The 19951-nt window shown below is 44.6% G+C and overlaps 1 protein-coding gene across 4 annotated transcripts in view; it reads right to left on the minus strand.

Annotated features, from left to right (window-relative positions):
• CHD3 (chromodomain helicase DNA binding protein 3) overlaps positions 1-19951 on the minus strand; it is a 107482-nt gene that overhangs the window by 83076 nt on the left and 4455 nt on the right. For 3 of the 4 annotated variants that reach the window (XM_040415205.1, XM_040415208.1, XM_040415209.1), the window contains exon 2: positions 989-1119. In XM_040415205.1, the coding sequence (XP_040271139.1) occupies positions 989-1119 (131 nt within the window). The remainder of the gene's footprint in view (positions 1-988; positions 1120-19951) is intronic. The other variant, XM_040415206.1, reaches the window with a different exon arrangement.

Below are 19951 nucleotides of genomic sequence, written 5' to 3' on the forward strand. Positions count from 1 at the left end.
CAAAAATCCTGGCAGCAAAAGAGTAAGGGCTCTTTCACACGAGCGGATGCTGTGCGGGTAATCCGTTGCGTGAAAGAGAGCCAAGCCCAGTTCCGGACAGCAGAGGCACGGAGCAGTAACATGATTGATAATGCTCCGAGCATCTCTGTGATCTTTTTACTACAAAATCACGGTGACAACTTTGCCTCACTGTGATTTTGTAGTAAAAAGATCACAGAGAGGCACGGAGCGTTATAAGTCATGTTAATGATTCGTGTCTCTGCTGTCCGGAACGGGGCTTGGCTCTCTTTCACGCAGAGGATTACCCACACGGCATCCGCTCGTGTGAAAAAGCCCTAAGCCCACATTCACACGAGTGAAAACAAAAATGGCCATGAAAAATGGGCAGTTTTTCATGGTCATTTTTCATCCATTTTTGCATCGATTTTCTGGCTGGTGACGTCATCATGTCGGGAGCTCAGGTCCTTCTGCATCAAGAGAGGAGCGACCGACTGTGCACATGCAAGTGGAGGAGGCAACTTAGTTTCTTCTATTTTAACCCCTAAAAGGGCATTTTTCACTAGTGTACTCGCTCTTAATGGCTGTTAGGCGGGTGCACTCCTGTCTAACGGCCGTTAAAAATAGTCCCATTCATTTCCTACGAACGCTCGTTCCTGATAATCTGCCAGTCTAGAAGGTGCCACACATCACCCGATGATCGAGTGAAACAGTCGTTCATTGAGCGTCTAAACGGCATCTGCTGCCCAGAAGAAATGCAACTGTATGAGGAGAAGCCATAGCATTAGCAACTCCTCATCCTCATACTGTGGAGGTGATCGCTGACTGTAAATGCAGAGCTTCACCTCCACTGAACGAGCAGCCAGTTGTCAGGAAGGAACGATTCACTCCCAGTAATCAGCTGCTCCTCGGCCCCGGTCTCCAGGCCGATACGTTACTACACATATGTGAGTGGGACAAGAAAAACAGAAATTAGAATAAAATCCCTCACAGGCTTTTTGCGTTTCCGCCCTTTTATGGCTCTCGGTTCTCTCTCTTTGTCTCGGATCTTCTTCTTGGGTCCCCTCTTTTTCTTGGTGACGATCTCAGGAGAAGGGACTGGAGACAGCTCTTCATCTTCTGCTGAAAAACAGACGGAGAGATCTTAAGGAGGATTACAGAGGTGACATGGAGCTGTGCAATAAAATAACTGAAGCCCTTGAGTCGTCCCCCCCCCCCCCTTCTGTATGACAAACCAATAGGTCTGCCGACCAAAGTCCTAAACGGCAAATCTAATTACTGAAAACCGTCCATCTAGAATGCATCTCCGTCTAGATATGCCATTCTTGAGTCTCGGTGCTAACCATCGCAGGAGTTGATGGTCACCCGGCTAGAATTTAAAAAATGATTACACGGTAATTTAAATTTTTTTTTATTTACAGAAAGAGAAGGTGTAAGACAATCTTAAAATAAGCCATAATGACTAGCCTTCTCCCTAGGGTTCTCATTCATCCAGGCCATGGTGTATCAGTAGTAATAAGTCAGAGCAACTAGACGATGTATTTTCTCTTGAAGACGTTTCACTAGTCAGCAGACTGGCTCTCAGTTAGAATTACTTGTACAAGAAATCTCCAGCATTAAATACTGGCAACTCTTAATTCATTCCGTGCAATCTGTTTATCATAATCAGGACCAGCACCTCATTGAGGTAAGACCTGGATTGCAATTTGCATGACTGAAGCTATTAGGGTGTGAATAAACGGCCCTAAGGAGAGGCCTTAGAACAGCATTGTGTCAGGCAATAGATGTCGCACCTCTCCACAACTGTTGACATAATTAGCTCCTTACATACCCCCGCCTATCTGATATTGATGACCTATCCGGAGGACGGGTCATCAATATAGAAAAAGCATAAAACCCTTTAATATCAGAGATTTCTTGTACAAGTCATTCTGAGAAAGCCAGTCAGATGACTCGCAAAACCTCTTCAAGAGAAAATACAAGTCCAGTTCTTACTTATTGTTACTGACTTATTACTGACTGATACTTCTCCCGGTGTGTACCCTTCACCTGGATGAAAAGGCAATGAATGTTATTGTAGCAGGAGCCAAACGTAACTCATTACATCTAAGCTTCTCTGGGCTCAGAGCCCTATATAAGAGGTGTTTTCAGAACATGAAACTATTAAAGGGCACCTCCAACTGTAAAGACTATTTTCTGTCCGGTTTTCCTTCACACAGCCACAGAGATAAATGATAAAATTCTGGACACCGGCAGCAGCCACTAGGGGGCACTTAACAGTTTTAGTTCCTGTTCTTGGGCAGCACTTCTCACACCGCTCTGGCTTTCACTCCCAGCACATCCCGCAGGGAGACCGGAGCGTGGTAATATGCTTGCACTACAACAGCACGTCCCCACCAGATGGCGCGCCGCTTCTCCTTTTGTATTGCTTAGTTTTACTTCCGTAGCTATACTGAGACAATAACGTAACTTGCCACTGATTGAGTTAGGCTACTTTCACATCTGACTTTTTCCTGGATCCGTCCTGGATCAGCAAAAAAACACTTCCGTTAGGATAATACAACCAGCTGCATCAGTTATGATCTGGTTGTATTATCTCTAAAACCAATGTAAGTCAACGGGCGCCGGATCTGTTTTCTTTTGTGTCTGAGAAAAGTGATCCGACACCATTGACTTACATGCCAGACGTGTTTCATCCCGGATCAGTCTTGCTCTGCATCCCATGACGCACCCAAAAATGCTGTTTGCAGCATTTTTCTGTCCGGCATGGGAATACAACCAAAACGAACGGAATGCATTATGGTGCACTACGTTCCGTTTTGTCCCCATTGACAATTAATGGGGACAAAAGTCAAAACGCAAGCGTTTTCCTCCGGAATTGAGATCCTATGATGGATCTCAATACTGTAAAGGAAAAACGTAGCTTTACCCATCACTAACAATCCAAAGGTCCTATGGCTGGACCTTCTTGGTGTAGCAAAATTCACAGCGAGCGAAAAAGGCCTACGTGTGCGTCCCTTTCCTTTCCCTGCCCTTGTTATTGCAAACGGATTGTCATCAAGCTAACACATAATAAAAAAAAAATATCAGCTTGAAGGAAAAGCCGCAAAAATAAAGCAGACATTAGGATCCAATAAAACAATCCACGGAGCGCTGCTGCTGCTGCTGCTTTCCTCCATCTGTTGGTTTCTTAATTGCTTTTTAATTTTGAAGGCAGACCTCTTAATGTATAAGGAACGTCTGAGAGCGATTTTCTTCTTGATAATGGCTGCCGATCAGCAAGAACCCAGAGTCGTTCAGAGGAATACACAAGGGAATGTAATGCAGTCACCCATCATATTCAGTAGCATTCTCATATACAGACGTTGCTGACCACTGCCGGTATTATGTCAGATGGCTCTTCTGTGATGAGCCAACGCCTGTGGTCAGGACTCAGCTTGACGATGGCGAGGTTTGCATCTTAAAGGCTATGTACACCTTTGGGGGCAATTTTATTTTATTATTGCATTGCACTCATTTTGACCTAAAAATCATTATTTCAATTGGTCTTCATTAAAAATATGGAATCTTTTTTATGTAGATAGCTGAGATGGTGTAGTAGTAGCCTGTGGGTTTTCTGTCTTTTCCGTCATCTGAGGAGCAGACGGGCTCATTATCTCTGCTCTCTCACTATAGCTCAGTAATCTTACTGATAAGAATGTGGCTTAAATGTGTTTATGACCTCTTAGTAGTTTAGAGATGAGGTTTATTAGATGACCTGCATGTGAAAGTACCAGTCACAATAAAAAAAAAAAAACTGTTAACTCTTTGTGACAAGACAGCTTAATATTTTTAATAAAGGCCAATTGAAAATATGATTTTTAGCCAAAAAAGAGTAGAATGCAATCATAAACAAAAATTGCCTCCAAAAGGTGTACATAGCCTTTAAGGCTTAAATGGGCCGACACTGAACGCAATTTTCAGGAACCAACAGTTTTTTTTACAAAATTGCCTACTCTGTACAGTAGGTGAAAGATGCATTTACACTCAGCAATCACCTCCGCTTTATGGGAGCACAATCTGCTGCCCGGAAACCAAGATTTAGGCGTCAACACCAGTAATGCCTTCGCCTGATGAACATTTGCTCATTCGAGTGATCAGCAACATCTTTGGACAGAGTAATCAACAGGAACAAGCGTTCCTAGGAAGAAGACTCCTTCCCGATAATTGCCCTGATTATTGGCCGATGTAGTAAGAGAGGAGGACTGGTTCAAAAGAGGTGTTAAAGTAGCTATTTATGCTAAAATTGAGAAACTGCGCTTGAATAGACGTAGAGGGGCGCCACATCTATGGTCTTCCACTTACAATATCAATGCTGTACTAACACCTCTCCAGAGGCACCTTATTTACATCTCATAGGTTCAGTCATGCAAATGCAATCAACATCTTACCTCCATGAGGTCCTTGACCTTGCATTGATTATGATCAATAGAATATGCTGACTGAAGCATGAGTCACCAGTATTTGACGCCAAAGATTCTTTGTACAAGTTATTCTAATTGAGAAGGCAAACAAGATGAGTAGTGAAAGGTCAAATTTCAGTGGTCCAATCATGACTTTAAAATTTAAAAAGAGCTTAATGAACTCTGTTAAAAGATTAGATAAAATCTGCAACAAATACCAAATGAACGCCAGGTGGCCAAAGAAGGCAAAAAATCCCCAAAAAATATTTAAATATAAAATGCTAAAAAAAGGTCAGAGCAGGTAAGTCCCTTAAATAATGGTAACAGGGAGATCACTAAGGATCAGGAAAAGGTAGAGTTTCTAAAGGTTTTTTGTTAGTTCTGTAGACACAAAAGAAGAGAGAGAAGCTGATGTGGGTGGTGCCAGTGCTGAGGAGTTCATGTAGGTGGTGCCAGTGCTGAGGAGCTGCTGTCATCAGTGCCAGTGCTGTTAGTACATCCAGTAATATACTCAGTTGGCTAAATGTAGATATGGTCCAAGCTAAGTTAAATAAGGTAAATGTGAACAAGGCTACGGGTCCCGATGAATTAGACTCAAGAGTTATTAAAGAGCTCAGTTCAGTCATTGCTGTGCCCTGTTCAGAATTGTTCCCCTGTTCAGAGTTTCTCCAGGGACTGGTACAGTGCGAAGCGACTGGCACAAGGCAAATGTGGTGCCCATATTAAAAAAGGGCTCTAGGTCTTTCCTAGGTAATTATAGACCAGTAAGCTTAACTTCTATTGCGGAAAAAAAATCCTTGAGGGACTCTTAAGGGACTATATTCAGGAGTATATGACCATAAATAATATTATAAGTGATAACCAGCATGGGTTTACCAAGGACAGAAGTTGTTCGACTAACCTGATTTGTGTTTATGAGAAGGTGAGTAGAAGCCTGGACAGAGGGACGGCTGTGAATGTAGTGAGGTAAGTAGAAGCCTGGACAGAGGGGCGGCTGTGGATGTAGTGAGGTGACTAGAAGCCTGGACAGATGAGTTGCTGTGGATGTAGCGGTTCTGGATTTTGTAAAACCTTTTTACCAGTGGCGTACATAGAGAAGAAAGGGCCCCATAAGCAAGGATCAAACCAGGCTTTCTACACAGGACAGAATGGTTTCTGCCTAAACCCTTTTCAATGGCCCGTGAGCAATTTTTCCACTGCCTCATTTGCTAAAAGTTGTTCCTTTAGAGGGTAGATTCCTGATCAAGTTTTGACCTCCAGTAGAAGAGGAGATAATCCCAACTAAGACTGGGCCCCATCTTGCCCTGGGCCCCATTGCAGTGACATGGTCTGACGCTATGGTAGTTACGCACCTGCTTTTGATCCTGTCTCTCATGGACGTTTAATAGGTAAAATAAGGTCTATAGGCTTGGAAAAGTATAGTTTGTAATTGGATTGAAAACTGGCTGAAGGACCGTGTCCAGAGAGTTGTGGTCAATGATTCATATTCTGAATGGTCCCGGGTTATCAATTGTGTACCCCAAGGTTCAGTGCTGGGTCCTCTAATATTTAACTTATTTATTAATGATATAGAGGATGGGGGTAGTAGTACTGTTTCTATTTTTGCAGATGACACCAAGCTATGCAGTACCGTGAAGTCTATGGAAGATGTCCATAAACTACAACTTGGACACTCTGAGTGATTGGGCATCAACTTGGCAAATGAGATTCAATGTGGATAAATGTAAAGTTCTGCATTTGGGTAGTAATAATCTCTAAGCTTCATATGTCCTAGGGGATGTAACTGTAACTGCGGCTGCTGTACACCACTGTTCCCCTGCTTATCACCGCGTTCCCGGGCGCCGCCTTCAGCGGTGATCTGTGGTCGGTGCTTCCCATTTCACCGCTGCGGTCCTGGGCTCTGTGTCTGTAGGTGGTATTGCTTTTGAGGATTCTGCTCCACAGCTCCCACAGCCCTGGACAGAGCATGAGGTCAGCTAGTTTCATGTTGCACTACACTAAGGGCGGAGCGCATCACTCCCTGGGCTGTGTGGGTTAGGTCAGGTGACCTTGCTGACCAACCCTCGCTCTCCTGCAGGTATTTAAAGTTGCTCAGCCCTCTTTCCAGATGCCTCAGTGTCAAGGTCCTTGAGTTTGCTGGTTCCTGATGCTCTCGTGTGCTCCTAATTTATACTTTGTTCCTGGACTCTGCTTATTGTCTGATCACTGCATGCTTGCCTTGTCTCTCCTGTTGCCGACCCGGATTGCCTGACCTGTACCTGTGCCACCTGCCCTTTTGCCTGTCTGACTAAGCCTCTACCTCATCCCTCGGTACTACACTGTTGCTCCTGGTAACGACCACCTGCCTGACTACGTGTGTACTTCTGGTACCTACCCAGGTATCTCCTGGTCCGCCTGGACCAGCTGCCACTGACTCTGGGATTGGTCTGGAGTAGCCCCTGGCAACTACCCTAACGGCTCAAATCTATCTGAGGTTCTAGTGAAAACCAGGTAGTTGCTTAGACACACCTATCCAGAGTATAGCCAGTCAGTGGCACAGTGGGTTCACACCCGCTGATCCGTGACAGTAACACTGGGAGAGTCAATTGTAAAGAAGGATTTGGGTGTCCTTGTAGATCGTAAATTAAATAACAGCATACAATACGTCTAAGGCGGGACATGATTAACGGTGGCACCTCCTCCGTCTGGAGAAGAAAAAGTTCAGTCTCCAGAAGCGTCAAGGCTTCTTTACTGTAAGAACTTTATATCTGTCAAGTAGTCTACCTCAGGAGGTGGTTACAGCAGTGAACAGTCTTAAAAAAGGCTGAGATTAATACTTATGTAAATCTGTAGAATTTTGGATCTCGTACTCCTTTCCTAAAATTCATATCCCCACCTATCCCTTGGTTGAACTTGGACTTATGCCTTTTTTCAACCTTAAAACATAAATATGAGAGGGTTCAGGAGTAAAAGAGCATCATGCACATTTTGAGGCCCAATGTGGTAATTTACACCATTTGTGCTAAAAACTGTAGATGCTCTTGGTTGAAAGAATAAATGAAACCCCGGAGAAGTAATCCTATTTTGGAAACTCCGCTCCTCAAGGTATTAAGGGGTACATTGATAGATGGCATTTCAGTGTCCAATATACTGTCCCCAGCTGGTGCCACTCGGATAATTACTTTTAGGGCTCTTTCCCACGAGCGGATGCCGTGCGGGTAATCTGCTGCGTGAAAGAGAGCCAAGCCCCATTCTGGACAGCAGAGACACGGAGCATTAATATGATTAATAATGCTCCATGCCTCTCTGTGATCTTTTTACTATAAAATCACAGTGAGATAAAGTTGTCACTGTGATTTTGTAGTAAAAAGGTCACAGAGAGGCAAAATGCATTATCAATCATGGTGATGCTCCGTTTCTCTGCTGTCCGGAACGGGGCTTGGCTCTCTTTCACGCAGTGGATTCCACACACGGGATCCGCTCGTGTGAAAGAGCCCTTACACTTTCGGAAATTGATAGGCCATGCATGTATATGTAAGCTCCAGTATGGACACAGGGCAGGGCTCAGAAGGGAAGAAACGCCATTTAGCTTTTGCTGGAATGGCACTACATCACATTAGCAGAGACACTGAGGTACCTGTAAAGTTAAAACCCACAATAAATTACCCCATTTTAGAAACTACACCCCTGAATGGTTGGAGTAAGCATTGAAGCCACAGGTATTTTGAAGAAAGTAATGAGCAGGAGACTGTGCAAAGTGAAAATTGTAAGTTTACTACAGATATGGCATTTCAGTGCCAGATATGCTGCCCCACCTTATGCCATTTGAGAAACACCATGACTTTTAAAATTGTTAGACCGTTCTACTGGGTACGGAAATGCCATAAATGTGTCTATAAACTGCTGTTTACACTGCAGGGTATAGAAGGGAAAGACCAGCTTTTAGCTTTTGCAGTGCAGATTTTGATGAAGTAGTTATGGGCACTATGCTGCTATCAAACAGCCTTTGAGGCACCAATACAGCTATTTTCAGTGAACCATGTTTTTTGTTTTTCTCTCAGAGGATCTGCGTCAGAGCTTATTTTTTGGTGGATGAGCTGCCATCATACATACAACTTCTTCATCACTTAATTTCGCTTTTTGGGAAGCAGGATAAAGAAAAGGCAGCAAGTTTTGTTAAGTTTACATAATTACAGCATTTTTGAAAAAAAAAATCATGTTTTTGTGATGCCATTTTCTTGGGAGCCATATTTTTTAGTTTTTTATGACAATGGTCTTGTGTGAAGGCTCGGTTTTTTTTGTGGGATAAGGTGACTTTTAATTGGTACCTTTTTGGGGCACATAGAACATATGATTTCTTGACCGGTCATGGCAAGTTACAAACACAGCAATACCTAATGTCTATTTTTTTTCTCTATTTTTGTTTTACAATAGTAAATTGCTTGATGAGGGAAACGTTTTTTATTTATTAAAATGTTATTTTATTATTTTTATAAAACACTTATTTTTAACTTTTAGTCATACTAGGGGACTTCAACTTTTGAAGGTCTGATTGCTTCGACAATGCACTGCAATACATACTGTATTGCACTGCCTTGTAACTGGGGACTCGGCCTCATAAGCTCCTCAGGCTGCCGTAGAAAACATCTTCTCCCTGCGATCACATTATGGGGAGCGGTTATGGTCAGAGAGGGTAAGCAGCAGGAAGGCTGTGTCGTTCACAGGAGCACCGGGCTTTCTCAATCAGCGGGAGCACTGGGTTTTGTACCACCACTGATCAGATGCTGATGACTTATCTAGAGAAAAGGTCATCAGTTGTAAATAGTCAGGAAACCCTTTGAGCCATATTCTTATCAAACTGATAAGAATAGAGTTATAATGAGTGTTTATGACAGTGGTCCTCAACCTGTAGCCCACGAGCCACAAGTCCCTGCTGTGTGGCGTGCACTTAGTTTCATTTTCCAAGTGCATCATTGCCATCTCCCATCTGATCGACGCATCGCAACAGAGAACAGCAGTGCTGACTGTGTGACCAGCGCCCACCTTGTGTGTGGCTGATGAGCTGAGAAAAGAGAACTGGGACTCGGGTAAAGTGTGCAAAAAGGTACTTGATGTAAATGGTAGTGAACGTAATCTTCTTACTAGAGACGGTATTTGAGTTATAACCTCCTGTCACGGATGTTCCCACGACAGGTGGCAGGAGATCGGTGAGACTGGCAACACGTGGTTTGATCTGACACGTTTTCTGTTTGGATCAAATGACGTCTGTGTTGTTTCTGGTGCTTACCGCACCTTCTTTCCCCAGGTGTGGCTATTATGGTCATTTAACCTTCTCTATTGTTGTTTATCCCACTATGCTATGCGGTTTATAGCTTCAGTTTGAGTTGTGGATAGCTGGTGTGTGGATCTCGGCTGAGTTCCTGGTGCTGCCATAGCCACTTGATGTTAAGTGTTTTCTTTCCCTTTTGTATTTTGTTTGGGTTATTTTGTGTGTTGTATTTTCCTGTCATTTGTATTAAAGCCTGAGGGAGACACCTGTTCGGCCTTCCTTTTGGAGGAACAGGTTGTCTCAGTCCTGACATTAGTACCAGGGTCCTATAGGGTGAGTTAGGACATTAGGTATTCATGTGTATTAACTCACCTACCTCTGGGGTCTGTTCATACTGCTAGTTAGTCAAGACTTTAATTGGGGTTTTACATTTTTTGTTTAAACAACTGAACGCAATCGCGGACAAAACGGACTGAATTTGCTTGCAAAATGGTGCGAGTTTCCCTGAACGCACCATGAACGCATCCGGACCTAATCCGTCACGCTCGTGTGAAAGAGGCCTAAGGTTCCTATAGGAATAGATAGAGAAACAGACTTCCTGTCCACACATAAGATGCAGTGTTATTTGGAGAGTCAGAGAGCTGGTCACATGACACAGCTGAGAATCAGAAGAGAGGGGATAACTCACAAATACAGTCTCTGGTAAGAAGATTATAGTTTACATCATGTACCTTTCTAGCCAGAGAATAAATATTTTTTGTGGGAGTGTTACTTTAAGAAAGTTCCCCACATCACTAATTTTAGTTAACAGCAAACTAAGCTGTAGAAACCAGTGTCAGGCAGCTGCTGCCAAGGCCAATAAGATAATGGGTTGCATAAAAAGGGGCATAGATGCCCGTCATGAGAACACAGTCCTGCCACTTTACAAATCGCTAGTCAGACCACACATGGAGGACTGTGTACAGTTCTGGGCTCCTGTGAACAAGGCAGACATAGCAGAGCTGGAGAGCGTTCAGAGGAGGGCAACTAAAGTAATAACTGGAATGGGGGGACTACAGTACCCTGAAAGATTATCAGCATTAGGGTTATTCACGTTAGAAAAAAGACGACTGAGCGGAGATCTAATTACTATGTATAAATATATCAGGGGTCAGTACAGAGATCTCTCCCATCATCTATTTATCCCCAGGACTGTGACTGTGACGAGGGGACATCCTCTGCGTCTGGAGGAAAGAAGGTTTGTACACAAACATAGAAGAGGATTCTTTACGGTAAGAGCAGTGAGACTATGGAACTCTCTGCCTGAGGAGGTGGTGATGGGGAGTACAATAAAGGAATTCAAGAGGGGCCTGGATGTATTTCTGGAGTGTAATAATATTACAGGCTATAGCTACTAGAGAGGGGTCGTTGATCCAGGGAGTTATTCCGATTGCCTGATCGGAGTTGGGAAGGAATTTTTTCCCCTAAAGTAAGGAAACTTGGCTTCTACCTCACAATTGTTTTTTTTTGCCTTCCTCTGGATCAACTTGCAGGATAACAGGCTGAACTGGATGGACAAATGTCTTTTTTAAGCCTTATAAACTATGTTACTAAATGAACTGAAGGCTGTGACCTTTCTAAACTTACTGAATAGACTCAGGGAGAGCCCTCCTGAACCACCACCCACGCACCTCCATACTGTCAATAAGTGTGGGGAGGAGGAGGTCCCCTTGAGTCAGGGCAGGAGCTCTCAGTCAATTTAGTGATGTGGAGAACTCCCTTAATAAATGTAGGTGGTGGCTGGGCAGATAAATATGTAACAGTGGTTGTGGATGGGGACCCTCAGTCAGACCTTTTGTCAACTACGTTCTTGAAAATGGCTACTGATGGGGGGCATGGGATGCAAACCATCCATCAGCCCCTTCTATTCAAATACCAATTGAAAGAATGATTTTCATCCATGAGGAAAATCCAATAATAAAACATCCCAACAACTATTCAGAAGGTCCAGCCAAATGATGACTATTCCATAAATGATAGAGCATGTTGTAATTCAAATATTTTTGATCCATCATTTCCCCAATATCTGCCATGGGGTACGGTAAAATCAACATTTTTTTTTAACTTTCTTTTCTCTATCAGATTAAAAAAAATATAGTTTAAAAAAAAAAAAGGAAGGATAGGTCAATTATCAGAAAGACGAAGAAAAATAAATCGGCCAACATTTTTCTTCTGTGCATGGCTAAGGTTAACTAAAGGAAGACCATCTAATCATCTGAAGTACATGGAGGCTATGCAGTAAGATTATGATCAGGGATGAGTGAAATCGACTTCCGATGAAACATCCGAAGTCGATTCGCATAGAACTTCATTTTAATACTGTATGGAGCAGGAGCTCCGTACAGTATTAGAATGTATTGGCTCTGATAAGCCGAAGTTATTGCTTCGCGAAGTCTCTCAGGACTCCACGCAATAAACTTCATAAATTAATTTTTACTGTACAAAACCATGGTACCTTGGAACCGAACCCGAGTTCGGGAAATGGTTTTTATTTTTACAGTAAAAATTTATTTATGAAGTTATCGGGGCCAATACATTCTAATACTGTACGAAGCTCCTGCTCCGTATAGTATTAGAACAAAGTTTTATGCGAATCAACTGGATGTTTCATCGGAAGTCGATTTGCTCATCCCTAATTAAGATCAAAAGTCTAGATGTCTTTTGAAAAATTGTTGAATCTCAGCCTCAAAGAAAGTCTGACTAAAGGGCCCTTTACACGGGCCAAGAATCCGCCAGTTAACTGCTAATGAGCATTCATAGGAACCCTCGTTAGTGATTATCTGGTGGTGTAAAGGTGCCGCCGACTACCCGATAAATAAGCAAAACGCTAATTCATCAAGTAATAGATCATTCATGTGGTTACAAAAATTGTTGCTTGCCGGCAGCAGATCATGCTGTGTAAACAGCCTCTAAATGAGTCTGTATGGGGATGAGCGATGGCATTACCAATCACTTCATACTGTGGAGGAGATTGCTGCATGTAAATGTGTCTCCTCCACTGATGAGCAGACACTTGCCGGAAAGGAATGCTTCCTTCCCAACAATCGTCTGCTGTATTGTCCCATGTAAAAGGGACCTAAAGGCCGCTATACACACACTATATACACACACACAGCTATCTCTCCTGACTCCACCAGACACATCCTTGGCTGAACATGTGTATTCGATGGCAAGAGGGGAGAAAGCCACAGCAGCAGGTGATTGCTTATCTTCCCGGAGAACAAAAGGATCATTCTAAAATATTCGTAACATCATCGAGAAAGAGTCAGAAGCTCCCCGCACACATTAGACTGTCGGCCAAACCTGAGGCTCGTGTTGGGTTTAGTCAACAATAAACTAATGTATATGGCGGCCTTCAGACTCCTTATCTGATCTGAAGTAAGCCATCTTACGTCTATGCATAGACAGTACCAGACTGGGCCATTCACTCCCCTTCCTGACCAAACACGTTCATTTTTCTAGAACATGTGGCTTCGAAAGCCTTCATTTTTATCCGTTCACTTTTTTTTTGTGTGAAAATGCTTTATTTTTATACCTTTTTAAATTTTAGTATTTTTAGTTTGCATATCTAGGAAAAATTGCTTGTTTTTTAAAAAAAAAAATATTTTGTTATAGCACAAAGTGCAACCAAAATATAGAATGGACATGACATCTCAGTGGATCCCAAAGTATTGCCAAGATCAGGAACAATTGAAGGGTCCTTTCACATGGAACAGAAGAAAAAGTCATTTAAGGGCCTTCACTTTGGTAGAAGCAAACTGAAAGGTGGATGAGCGACGGTTAGTACAACTGTTTGCTCATTTTCAGATGATCACCATGATGGTTACAGCAGGTAGTGATTGGGAACATGCGTTTATCCGACCACTGGCCCATGTAATAAGAACCTAAGGTTACGTTTACAGGTGCCATCCCATGCAGCACTATTTGTTGCCAATAAATAATGGATGCAATGACAGAACCCATTGGTGTCCATCATGCGACAGAACGGGCACCACGCCATAATTTGCAGAATGCCGATGTGGACAGGGCTTTATGCGTGATATTTTCAGTAAAGGTCCTTTTGTCCTTATTATCATAGGTGCCAAACCGAGAAACGTTCATGTGATCTTCATAGTATGTATGATATATTAGGTAATGTATGATGATTGAGGGGAATCCGATGGCAGAGTACACTTAGACTTAGTCATGTGTTCTACAGATTCGCTATGCTTACTTGCTAACTAAAAGGTTTCATCTGTTATCTAAGACAAACGCTCTTTTTATATGGAAACTGATATGGTCACGGCTCCGCCTCTGTTACCAAGTAATCATATGGCCTAGTTTACAGTCGCGATCAAAAAACGTAGATTTAACTAACAATACCACTCAGTTTTATCTGGGGCTAGCCTTCACGTTAGACAAGGAACCTAATTTTGTTCCCAATGCTGGTGGTGATAAACAATATCACTCAATGAGAGGAAGGGTTTGAATGAATGATCGCAGGAATGATCGTTCGTTCAAACTCCTCCTAATAATTGCAAAGTGAAAGTAAAATGAGCTCCGATCTACTTCCTGCAGGCAAGTCATCTGCCCATGTAAAAGGACCGTAATGGGGTTGGTCTATCTGGGACATTAATGGCATATCACTAGAATAGATTAGCGCAGGTCCCATGTCTGGGACAAATTCCCATCTCTACATCAAGGCCCCCAAAGTGAGCAGAGAGCAGCCAGCAGCCGTGCATGCAAGGCCACCCTCCATTCACCGCTATGGAAGGTTCGAAAATAGCTGAGCATGGGTTATTTCCAGCAGTCCCATAGCGGTGACTGGAGCGGAGGCCGTGCTTGCATGTTATGCACTCTATTCACCACTATAGGATTTCTGAAAACAGGCAAGCACGCCCGCTTGCAACAGCAATAAATGGAGAGGATGCAGTGTGTAGATAGGGATGAGAGAACCCAACGTTTTCAGGTTCGGCGTTCGGGCTCTGGTGGAATTCCGTATGGATCACGGAATATAACGGAATTCTATGACGGGATGCAAAACGGAAGCCTTTAAGAGGCATTCCGTCATAATAGAAGTCCATGGGCAGCATGACGGATCCGTCTGGTTTCCGTTATGCAGGACAGGACATTGTTTTCCGTCCTGCATAACAGAAACCAGATGGATCCGTCATGCTGCCCATAGACTTATTATGATGGATTGCAAAATAGAATGCCTCTTAAAGGCTTCCGTTTTGCCTCCCGTCATAGAATTCATTTATATTTCGGAACCCATAACGGAATTCCACCAGAACTCGAACGCCGAACCCAAAACCGTTGGGTTCGCTCATCCCACCTCATACATTCCCCCGGTGTGTATATATAGAAATCCAAGGCTTGCAATGGAAAGGTCTGGCAGTGATTATAAAATACTGGTGGAACACTGGGGTGGAAGTATGAGCTAGATGGAAGAAGGGGGTCTGCAATAAAACTGAGCAGGGGAGGTGCTGGCTGATGGCCACACCGAGATACCATACCACAGAGTATCCCAAAACAATCCCTGGATCTAATGAACAGTTCCCAGACATAACCTAAAGATCTCCAAAACACAAAAGGTTAATGAATTCTGCTGTTGAGACTCTTCAAGGCCGATGACAAGCGTTGTCTGACCAGTGAACGGTGTGACCAAGCAGACCATGAGAACGACGTGAAGATACTGCAGCCCTGTACTAATGCTGCAGGCAAATGAAAGCTAGAAGCAAATAAATCATACAGTAATACCTATCAGTCTACTGCTAATACTGTGAAGACGGAACACGCCCTAATATTTTACAAAATGGACACAGAAAAAAGCAAATTGATGCATTGGTTTAAGAAACAGTGCTCCTCGGGGAGCGTCAATCATAAAACAACACCCCACCCCATGCCCGATCAGCTGGTGGAAAAGGCTGCGGCCTCCTCACAGAGTCATACATTGGATTGTGGCTGTGCTTGGCATTGCAGCCCAGGCCTCTTCACTTGAACGTGACCGTTCAACGTGACGTCACTGCCCAAGGAAGAGGCCAGTAATCAGCAGGGGTGTCAGGAGTCAGATCCCCACCAGCCGGATAAATAATATCCACCTAAGGCCTTTTTCACACATCAGTTTGAGGTCAGAGAAAAAACGTTCAGTGTTTTACCTGTGAAGATGCCCGCGAGTAGTGTTGAGCGAACTTGGGGTTTCAAGTTCGACGTACTAGGTTCGGGTTATCTAAGAATTCCGTTATGGATTCCGCTACCACGGACCATAAAAGTTATGTGGTAGCGGAATCCATAACGGTATTTCTTAGATAACCCGAACTTTGTACACCGAACTTGAAACCACAAGTTCGCTCAACACTACCCATGAGTGGTCCGCCTTCTGTGTGTCATCCATATGCCATGTGAACTGCCAGGCTGAAAATGGCGGCTCCACCTACCAATGCTCAATGACATGGATGCCATCCGTATTCTGTCAGTAGTTCTCACGGATCCACAGACTTCAACGGGCTTGTTTGGTCCGCGATACAGACCGAAGTAATGCATGCTTTCCTGGGTCGGTGGAAAAACAAGGACGTGTGAATAAACACACTAAAGTCAATGGATATGTGTGCTGTCGATGGAGAACACGCACAGCACACATCAGTGATTCAATAATGTATGAATAAGGTCTAAGTAAAAAATGGGCCCACAGGTCATGCGTACAACTGCCCTCTCTTCTATTAGAATAGGTGGGGGGGGGGGGGTCTGTGCAATACTCCTGCACCCTCTGAAGGAGATCACCCTGGGACCCAACAGAGTACAGGGTTATGTAAACCCTTTGGTGTCTGGGGAGTATGGAGCGAGTCCGGACACTTTGTTATAAGTTATAGGCATTGTGACAATGGGGCCCGTGGAAATTGCAGGATGCACACAGCTGGTATCCATATTTTGCAGACTTGCGGACTGCAAAATACATGGTCATGTGCATGAGGCCTAAACTGTATGAGGCTTCTTTTTTTTTTTTCGCACGGACTTCATAATTTTTCATGCGCTTTTCACGCACCTAGAAAAAAAAAAAAAAAAAGAGTAAAACATGTCGTCTCCTAGCAACCATCAGTGAAAAATGGACCATATTAGTGTGCGGCAGTTTTTTTATTCACAGACCTAATGACTTGCATTTTTCTCACAAAGGGTGATCATACGTGAGCAAAAACCGACTGGGGACACTTATCAAGACTGATGTTCAGTATGCCGGTCTTCACCCTGGAATAAGATGTACCTATGTCAGAGGCAGATTTTCCACGCCAGAAACTCAGCATGGGGCTGGCGACAGTTATAGTAAATCTGGTGGACCATGGTAGGCTTCCTCCCCTGTCGCTAAGCCCCAGTGAAGGCAGCAATACCACACACAGCCTGTGGAGAGGTGTGGCACTATTTTTAGAAGAAGTAAGGCCTCGTTCACACCTCCATTTGTGGATCCGGCAGGCTGAAACGGCACACAGCAGCCAGCCGGACCCTCTGCATGCACAAGTTTTCTTTTGGCCAAAACCCGCCATTTTTGGCGGAAATCAGCCAGATCACCGCCGTACCCCATACCAGTCAATTGGGATCAAACAGGTTGCTCTACGCCGAAACAGCCTGCCGTAACCAGAAATGGAGATGGGGACAACCTCTTTAAAAGTACCTGTACTCAGGTGCAGGTTTACAAACTGAAATAACGCAGCTTTCTGTGCGTTTCCACACCAAAATATTCAAGTGTTATTTGTGGTTTTTGATGCGGATTTGCCGCAGATCTCACCCTTAGGCCTCATGCACACGACCGTTTTTTTTTGCGGTCCGCAAAAATGGGTCCCGTTTTTCCGTGATCATTTTTTCGTCCGTGGGTCTTCCTTGATTTTTGGAGGATCCACGGATCCGTCCTGACTTACAATGCAAGTCAATGGGGACGGATCCGTTTGACGTTGACACAATATGGTGCAATTGCAAACGGATCCGTCCCCCATTGACTTTCAATGTAAAGTCAGGAGTTAATATACCATCGGATTGGAGAAAACTCCGATCCTATGGTATATTTTAACTTGAAGCGTCCCCATCACCATGGGAACGCCTCTATGTTAGAATATACCATCGGATTTGAGTTAGATCGTGAAACTCAGATCCGACAGTATATTCTAACACATAGTGTTAGGGACGCTTCTAGTTAGAATATACTACGAACTGTGTACATGACTGCCCCCTGCTGCCTGGCAGCACCCGATCTTTTACAGGGGGCTGTGATCAGCACAATTAACCCTTCAGGTGCTGCACCTGAAGGGGTTAATTGTGCGTATCATATCCCCCTGTAAGAGATCAGGGGCTGCCAGGCAGCAGGGGGCAGACCCCCCTCCCTCCCCAGTTTGAATATCATTGGTGGCCAGTGTGCGGCCCCCCCCCCCTCCCTCCCTCTATTGTAATATGATTAGTGGCCAGTGTGCGGCCTCCCCCCCCCTCCCTCTATTGTAATATCATTGGTGGCCAGTGTGCGGCCTCCCCCGGCCCCCCCCTCCCTCTATTGTAATATCATTGGTGGCCAGTGTGCGGCCTCCCCCTCCCTCCCTCTATTGTAATATCATTGGTGGCCAGTGTGCCGCCTCCCCCGCCCCCCCCTCCCTCCCTCTATTGTAATATCATTGGTGGCCAGTGTGCCGCCTCCCCCTCCCTCCCTCTATTGTAATATCATTGGTGGCCAGTGTGCGGCCTCCGTCGCCCCCCCCCTCCCTCTATTGTAATATCATTGGTGGCCAGTGTGCGGCCTCCGTCGGACCCCCCTCCCTCCCTTTATTGTAATATCATTGGTGGCCAGTGTGTGGCCCCCCCCCCCCCTCCCTCTATTGTAATATCATTGGTGGCCAGTGTGCGGCCTCCCCTCCACCCCCCCCCCCCCCCCCCCCCCCCCGATCATTGGTGGCAGCGGAGAGTTCTGATCGGAGTCCCAGTTTAATCGCTGGGGCTCCGATCGGTAACCATGGCAACCAGGACGCTACTGTAGGCCTGGTTACTTAGCAATATTACAATATTAGAAGCATCATACTTACCTGCTGCACTGTCTGTGACCGGCCGGGAGCTCCTCCTACTGGTAAGTGACAGGTCTGTGCGGCGCATTGCTTAATGATCTGTCACTTACCAGTAGGAGGAGCTCCCGGCCGGTCACAGACAGCGCAGCAGGTAAGTATGATGCTTCTAATATTGTAATATTGCTAAGTAACCATGGCAACCAGGCCTGCAGTAGCGTCCTGGTTGCCATGGTTACCGATCAGAGCCCCAGCGATTAAACTGGGACTCCGATCTGAACTCTCCGCTGCCACCAATGATCGGGGGGGGGGGGGGGGGGAGGCCGCACACTGGCCACCAATGATATTAATACAATAGAGGGGGGGCCGCACACTGGCCACCAATGATAATACAATAGAGTGCAGCACCTGAGGGGTTAATTGTGCGGATCACAGCCCCCTGTAAGAGAGCAGGTGCTGCCAGGCAGCAGGGGGCAGTCATGTACACAGTTCGTAGTATATTCTAACTAGAAGCGTCCCCATCACTATGGGAATGCCTCTGTGTTAGAATATACTGTCGGATATGAGTTTTCACGAAGTGAAAACCCATCTCTGAAAAAGGTTTTATGCAGACGGATCTTCGGATCCGTCTGTATGAAAGTAACCTACTGCCACGGACGCGGATGCCAATCTTGTGTGCATCCGTGTTCTTTCACTGACCCATTGACTTGAATGGGTCCGTGAACCGTTGTCCGTCAAAAAAATAGGACAGGTCATATTTTTTTGACGGACAGGAAACACGGATCACGGATGCGGCTGCAAAACGGTGCATTTTCCGATTTTTCCACGGACCCATTGAAAGTCGGAAAACGGCACAACGGCCACGGATGCACACAACGGTCGTGTGCATGAGGCCTTACGAAGCAGTTTTTCCCCAAACATTGGGCTTCAGTACTAGAACTTCCAGCGGTTCTTTTGAACTAGACTTAGATTCTCAAGGATCTTATAATAATCTAAATCCAGTAGAGGAGAACCACAGAAGATCTGAGAATTGTGGCCACAATGTGAATGCTAAAACTGGGCCATTTTATGAAATCAAAATGCAGTCTTTTAGGCCTCATACACACGACCGGATTTTTCATCTGTGAGCTATTCGCAATTTTTATGGACAGCGCGCTAACCCATTTATTACTATGGCGTCATGCACATACGTATTTTCTGTGGATCCGTGTGGTGTT

The sequence above is a fragment of the Bufo bufo genome, chromosome 1 (genome assembly GCF_905171765.1).
Source record: "Bufo bufo chromosome 1, aBufBuf1.1, whole genome shotgun sequence".
NCBI classification, from domain to species: Eukaryota; Metazoa; Chordata; class Amphibia; order Anura; family Bufonidae; genus Bufo; species Bufo bufo.